A 7,709-nucleotide genomic window follows, 5' to 3' on the forward strand; every position below is an offset into this window, starting at 1 on the left:
ATAAAGATATAATATTTTTCATTAAACTAAAGTCAATTTGCTGCAATAATCAAATTAATATCAAGTGGCCAAGGTATTTTTTGGTTTCATATATGGCTTGATTATGATCTTTAGCCTATCGATGACGAGATTAGCCGTTAAATAAAGTAAAATAAACATGCATGTATGTAGGCTGTAGCCAAGTAGTATTTTGTGAATAAATTGTACCATGCTTTTTACTCTACCAATAGAGTTTAATTCCCAATTGTGGTATACATCTATCGGAAAGAACTTAGCCTATTGGTTAAGACTAATAAGTATCATGTATTAAGGAATCGAATCCTCCTAACCTTATATTGTACCGCGTTTTGTGCCTTATTTGACACCAAAAAAAGTCGTGGTATGCATCTGCTACCACTATTGGCATAATGACCCCTATAATTTGCAAGTTTTTGATGATTAACTTCTTTCTCCATCCCATTTTGTCACTTTTTCCGTGTTCAGAGTTTCCTTTATCTATGTAATCATTTGACAAAAGAATCGATTGTGACAAAGAAGATAGTGGAATAGGAGATGACACACCAAATGAGATGCTATCGATGGGTGAGCAAGATTAGGTCCGATTTGGAAAAAAAAATGGACCGGACAGGACCATCGATCTTTCGCACAAATTCTTATCTGTGACGGGCCATATGCTTCACAAGCTTATGACGGGTTAAATATTACCCACATGGATAGATAAAGACAAGTCATTTGTAACTCCTTAAGGCACTCTTATTTTTGTCTTATCTACCCATATGACTAAACCTGTCAAAGCTGACCCGACCCGATAAAGCTGACCCGAGCCCGGAAATGACCCAAAATGCATCACCCGTAAGTGACGCGACAGACCTGAAGTGACCCTACCCGAAAATGACCCGACCCAAAGTGACCCAATTTAAGTGACCCGATTGACCCAAAATGACACGAAATGACTTTATTAAGGCAAAATCATGACCCGAAATGACCCAGATTGACCTGATCCAAAATGACCCGATCCTAAGTGACCGGCCCAAAAATGACCCGACCCGAAAGTGACCCAATAATAGAGCTGGCAAATAATGACACGACACGAACCCGACACGAAATTAACGGGTTTGGGTTGAGGCTCAATGACCCATTTATGTAAGTGGGTCGACACGAACACGATACGATATTTAATTGGGTCGGGTTTGGGTTGAGCTCTCTAAACACGAACCCGACACGAATTACCTGTTTAATAAATTAATCCTAATTTTTTTTATTTTTCATCACATAAATATACTTAAACTTTCCAAATATTGACATGACACGAAAACACGACCCGAACCCGACACGATATTAGCGGGTTAGGGTTGAGGCTTGATGACCCATTTATGTAAGTGGGTCGACACGAACACGACACAAGATTTAAACGGGTCGGGTTTAGGTTGAAGGGCTTCTGACCCGTTTACATGTGACACGAACACGAACCCGACACAACTCGATCTGTTTGCCAGGTCTACCCAATAAGTTAGTTATTGACCTGAAAAATAACCCGACCCAATGTGACCCTACCCAAAAATGACCCGACCCGAAAGTGACCCAATAAGTTATTGACTTGAAAACAACCCGACCTTATCCAAACCCGATCCGAATGATCCATTTACCAAGCCTACATATGAGTGATATATAACCCATTTAAGTGTGACAGATATAACGAGACTTACTGTTATTTATGTGGCCACCATCAATAATTGAGGGGACGGGTGTAGGCTTTGTCTCACTGGATAAGCAGCTACAAATTGTTGGGACCAAATTATTGCTCCATAAACCAAGGGGCTCTTAAAAACCACTTTCAATCCGACATGGACTTGTTTGCGCCACTTTCAGCCTTCGTCAAGATTGACCGTCAAGCCATTGATCGATCAAGATGCTAAATTGATAAAACATATCTCATGAATTTAAATGAGATACGATCGCACCAAAAAAAAAAAAATTAAATGAGATATGCTACACAGAACACTTTAACTGTTAGGAGCAGAATTGTTTTTCGACACCCTTACTCGGACAAATTAATTCAGTGAAGATAAGCAGCTTGTCACTTGGTACCGCGTATCATACTAGTGATACTACTACAAAGAGTTGATGACTTTAACTAAAAAGATGGACATTATAACAAAAGCTCAAAAGGTCGGTATAAGCATGTGCGGTTTTTATAGGAATTGCGCTCAACAAAACAAAGGAGTATCGACACTCCAATACAGGATGACGACCCTTCCATTGAGGAAGAGGAACTGAGGAAGTACCGAATGACAGTTTTGAAGTGTCGATAGCTGGATCAGTATAACAAGAAAAACACGAGAGGAAACCACCGCCTTCAGAGTCCTACTGTAAATTAAATGGAGTCGAAAACAAGTAATGCCCGAGGCAAACAAGCCAGTAAGAATTTTTTAGATGTCAAAGTAATCTATTTTATAACTAGCATTCTCAGCTAATACACATTAAAACAGTTTCACACAAGGAGAATGAATATCCATGAGAGCAACAGAAGACAAGCACAAGACTCCAGCTTCAACTCGTGTTGATGGACGCCGAAACCAGCAGACTCCATTTTTACAGAACAATCTGACACGAAAACAATAACCGTATCAAAACTATGTGCATAATCCAAGTGTGACAAAATATACAGCAGAGCACATTTTCTAACAATACGGTACATTTTCATGCTTCATAATTAGGATATATGAACAAAGCCAACGCGGGTATGAAATCACAGCAGAAGTCCCAAGAACATACCTTCTACTTGAAAAGCACCCCAGATCACAGATTAGCTCAGAGCCTCAGGCTGCAGCTGCATAGTTGGCAATTTAGCATCCATCTTAGTACACATGCAAGCACGCGTTAGACAAAATGAAAAGAAATTTGCAATTATGAGTCATACAGAGTATATCTTTTCCCTGATAACGCCTTCTATCACGAGTTACAACTGCTACATGTATCAGCTAACAGTTAAATCTACAATCAGGTGGAACTTGCCTCGATAAAGCAGGCAAGATTCATGAAACTGTATTAGTTAACATTACTTTAATCTCTCAAAAGCTAGACATTCCCTCATTTTTTAAAGAGGCGTGTCCAAGATGGCTCACATTGGACATTGTGTACGGTCACTCAATATATAAGAAAAGCAAACAATCAACTAAGCCATTTTACGTAGAGGGTGTTTGGTTAAGTGTTTTGGAATGGAGTTGAGTTATTCTAGTGTTTGGTTGAGGTATTTAGGAATAGAGTTGTATACTTGATGGATTATAAATCCATTCCAACCCCTTGGAATCTCATACCTTACTCTTACCCCAAGCTTCTAACTCCATTTCAGTTAAGCGTATAAAACAACGTTGTAATGATGTGGGGTTCTAACATCTAGAGCCATTCCTCTTTGCTATCACGTTCTAATCCATTCCATTCTACCATCTTGAACCAAACTTCATTCTATCACTCTAAAGCCAGATTATTGCATCTTTTAGACTCCATTGGAAATGAAATTGAAGATCCTTAAATCAGATTATAGAATAGTATTTGGACTTGAAGAAACAACCAAAGGCCAAAACTCTGATTGAAGTGAATATGCTGAAACCATCATGTAAAACAAGGGGGAAAAGGCAGCCAAAAATTAGTTGCAAAGCAAAACCTTCGTATTAAAAAGTGTGAGCACCGAGGCGAAGGTGCGTGCCTCAAACACGAGGCGCGATGTTTTTGCAAACAAATTTGTATTTCCAAAATAAAATTTTGTGCAACACTACCCTTTACGGATTTGAAAACGGGATAACGTATCACACGGAAAGGGCATAAATAAAAGAACTAGAAGAAAAATATGAAAATTGCATAGTACACTAAGATGTTTTGGTTAGGGTCTCACTCAGCCCCGGGCTTGAGCACACAAGGCACGCTGTTTTAGGCTCAAAGCAAAACCCAGTCCTAGCTTATCATACACTGTAAGGCTCGCATAAATAGGTCACCATTACAAGCATTAACCAATCTACTGTAATTATGCAGACAAAACAGTAATATATTCACTTCTATCTATGGCTACAATAGAGCATTATGCCTCAGAAGTCAAAACTACAACATCAATAGTACCGCTAGTGTCTCATGTATCTCACCATACAGTTGCCCTTGAAATACTGGGGAAGAAATCGCGTTAGTCCCTCCATACCTAGGCGCGACTAGTAATCTTGATTGCATACCCTTCTAATGAGACCACTCTCGATTAGAAAATCTATGATAATGCTACCGATAAGGCAGGAAACCCATAAATGAGCAAGAAGAGAAATGAGAACATATATAACCAATAACAAGCCTTTACATTAACCCAAAAACAAGTGACTAAACAACTTCCTAAGAAGCGTCATCAACTCCAACAAGCTAAAAGACAGCTGCAAATCCCAAAAGTATACGGGCTATAAAACAAAATCTCCAGCTCAAGGAATATAAAAATGCAACCAGCCTTCTATACAAAGCCATAGAAGAAGCACTCTAGCCATGCTAATTAATCGAAACAAATTTTGAAGTAATAAAAATCTCAAGTGTCTCAGGTTCTTGCAACATCAGTTAGATTAACAAGCTCGAAAGTACAGAGCTGAGAGAGAAATAAAAGCTCATCATATGCACTAACATAAAACACTAACCTTTGCGTTCATCAGAGGCATCATGGTACTCCTCTTCCTCCTCTGGCAAACCTTCTTCGTCAGCTTCAGCCACAGAATGCATAGTATCATCGTCGTTCCCATCCTTCTCATCAGGATAACGAACCACAACAACGGGACAAACACAATGGCGAACACAATAATCACTCACACTTCCCAGCCTACCATTGCTTACTTTCTTTGAAGCACCAAAACCACGGCTTCCCATAATTACAGCATTAAATCCCAGCCTCTCCACCTCCAAACATAGCCTCTCCTTCATGTCGTGATCTTTAACAATATGAATCTTATATGGCACCTAGAAGAAGGCAGGGTAAATAAAATCAGCTTCCAAGGAATTTGGTTTGAATATAACAGGAAACACGAATTATTAGAAACAAAAATACCTATTATTTGACACTCTGACCATAGAGTAAATTCCAAAAACTTAATCACAGGATCAACAAACACTGAATTAAAATAAACCATTCACAAACATAAAAGATGTCAATTCTCCAACTCAATGGAGCTGATTTGCTGACTTGTATGATAAGCAATCACGGGTTACTACTACCAGCCAAAGGCATCAAATGACAATACCTCCGGTGGTTTCTGAGTTCTGACTTTCTGTGAACTGGGAAACGATGACAAGATATGTCCACGTTTAACCAGCCATTACTAAAACTTATCTTATACAAGCTGAAAAATTATACTGAAGCCATTTGCCAAAATCTTCCAAGATAATTCAGGCCGATACGATAGAAGGTAAGAATTCAAACCATAATTCTGCAGAACAAGAAATGATGCTCGAGAAAATGGCACTTTTTACAACCACTCTCCATTTTTCACCCACTTGCAGGAGAACATTATCAACAATCCACTATCTTATACTAATTCCAAACGCATGCCTTGGAAATATTAATCAATCCATCTAAAAAAAAACATAACTTTGGCACTGTACCAGCAAACAGAAGCCAGCCCATAATGGTAAATTGGTAACCTCGACAGCCAACTCAGAAACATGATACCCAGAATTCACAGAGTACCGTAAAGTTTAACAGCAAAAGATACTAATATTCTAAGATAGAGTCCCTCAGTTTTCTAGTCACAACTTACAAGTCATTATCACATTTTGAGATACTCCCTTCTCTCAAAATAAATGAGCAACTATTCCAAAATATATTCTCTGAGGAAATGTTAAGTTTCATAATTCTTCTCCCCTTAATTTTCTATAGATTGAAAGTCAAAGGCTTATCTCAAAACACGAAGAATGACTTGTGATAGTAAACTGAGGGTAAATCAGAAATACTTTGATAGCCTTGTTGGATTTGCAATTTTAAAACTAAATAAAAACTACCACCTCCAGAAAAAATCTATGGCCAAATGCGATTAAATCTAAGTCATAGTATTAAATCTTGATTCCAATCACAAAGACGATTACCCCAGCCTAATATTGCCAAATGCGGTCAATATCGCCTTTAATCATGGTAAAATGAGGTCCCACTAAACTCCAAAACCTTTATAACTCGGTTACTTATTAGTTTCGCAGCCGATATTTAAAACTATGCACCTAACTAGTAGGCAGTCTGTTATCAAGTAACTTTGCACAATAAACATACCGAAGACACCAACGTTGAAAATGACGAGTTTAACCAATCCGTCCATTGCAAAAATCCAAAATTTTCATTTTCAGAAGCTTAGTCAATACCAGGTAACAAAATCATACATTTGTTCAAACCCTAATAAATAATCAAAATCCAAATTCACAAACTTCAGCAAACTCATTACCTCATGGAACCACATTTCCCCTAATCCTAAAAACAAATACTCCCTCCGTCCTTTTTATCCATTGCAAGGGTATTTTAATTGAAGGTAAACAAATGATTGGGGCGGAATGACTAAATCAACGACGAATAAATAAACCGTAAATTTTAAAAAAAACCTGAGCATCAATAAGAGGTTGAGCAAGATCAGCAGCCTTAGAAGTAGTAAAGGCATCAAAATCATCCTCAAGCTTCTGATGAGACTCCTGCTCATTTCCGGCATCGGTAGCGGAAACATCAACACAACCCCAATCAGCACCATAAAGCACAGAAGTAGGCCTTACATGGAGAAGCACAACCGCATCACCAGGCCTAATATAATGATCGACAGCCCAATTAACAGCGAAAGCACTCTCGTCGCTAAGATCAACAGCAATAGCGATCTTTCTAGCGGCGCCGGTGGTGGGTGTGTCGACGGAGAAGGCGCCCGTTGCGGTGGCGGTAGGTGTTGAGACGGTGACACGTGGAGTGGATGTGGTGGTGGTGGTTGAGGAAGAGGATGTTGGTGGTTTGGTTCGGATTGGTGGAATTGGGAGTTCTGGGTCCTGCAGTTCTTGCTGATTGTTGCTCATTTTTTTAGGGATTTGGGGATGTAGGGATTTGGAGGATTTTGGGTTTATTAGTTGAGGAAAAGGGGAAGAGAATTGGATTTTATAAGATTATTAGGGTTAGTGGACTGGGCTATATTTGGGGATTTTCTTAAATTTTTTTTTTTTTTTTTTTTTTTTTTTGTTGTTGAAATGAGTTGTTGATTATAGCTGGGGTTTGGTAATTGGGAAAGTGTGTGTGGATGATGAATGGAAATGAGGATGAAGGATAGAGAGATTCTATGTTGGTGCCTGGTGGGGCTTGTGATGCTAATTGCTAAGTCAAGTGTATTCAACAAGGTTTTGTGAATTAGTATGATGAGGTAGCATTCTAAGTTTCTAACACAATTGTGATGTTTTGTGAATTGTTGGAAACAACAAAATGAGTTAATATTGATAGATAATGAGGTGTTGTCGTGTTGATTATTGGTCTCGAGTGATCTAGAGGATAATGAAGTGTGATGTGTTATTACTTATGTCTGATTAGGAGAGACAAGTTAATTTTTGGGGTTGTTTAGTGAAAAACTTTATTATTTGTCTACAATGCATAAAAAAATATTATGACTTCTGACCAATCTAAAGCCTAACACAATAGAATTTTAGTATGCTTATTACTTCTTTGATAAAGACAATGAAGTGTG

The 7,709-nt window shown here is 38.4% G+C and overlaps 1 protein-coding gene across 2 annotated transcripts; it reads right to left on the minus strand.

Moving 5' to 3' along the window:
• Window positions 1-2,339: 2,339 nt before the first annotated feature.
• Window positions 2,340-7,327, minus strand: LOC141617316 (universal stress protein PHOS32-like). 2 transcript variants are annotated; one of them, XR_012531099.1, is made up of 4 exons: window positions 6,601-7,327; window positions 4,662-4,977; window positions 2,776-2,857; window positions 2,340-2,604 (listed from the first exon to the last, which is right to left on the minus strand). XR_012531099.1 is itself a non-coding variant. In XM_074434499.1 (4 exons), the coding sequence occupies exons 1-3, from the start codon at window positions 7,051-7,053 to the stop codon at window positions 2,820-2,822; spliced, it is 780 nt and encodes a 259-aa protein (XP_074290600.1). In that variant the 5' UTR covers window positions 7,054-7,324; the 3' UTR covers window positions 2,340-2,604; window positions 2,776-2,819. The 2 variants fall into 2 exon arrangements, 1 of the variants encoding a protein (XP_074290600.1); XM_074434499.1 differs by having other exon boundaries at window positions 2,776-2,830; window positions 6,601-7,324.
• Window positions 7,328-7,709: the final 382 nt, after the last annotated feature.

Source organism: Silene latifolia, chromosome X (genome assembly GCF_048544455.1).
Source record: "Silene latifolia isolate original U9 population chromosome X, ASM4854445v1, whole genome shotgun sequence".
Classification (NCBI taxonomy): Eukaryota; Viridiplantae; Streptophyta; class Magnoliopsida; order Caryophyllales; family Caryophyllaceae; genus Silene; species Silene latifolia.

Excerpts from the sequence above, each read along its gene's own strand:
- LOC141617316 (XM_074434499.1), bottom strand. The coding sequence starts at position 7,053 with ATGAGCAACAATCAGCAAGAACTGCAGGACCCAGAACTCCCAATTCCA. Across the intron at positions 4,978-6,600 it reads AACCTCTTATTGATGCTCAG|GTGCCATATAAGATTCATAT; the intron begins GTTTTTTTTAAA and ends GCCTTCTTCTAG.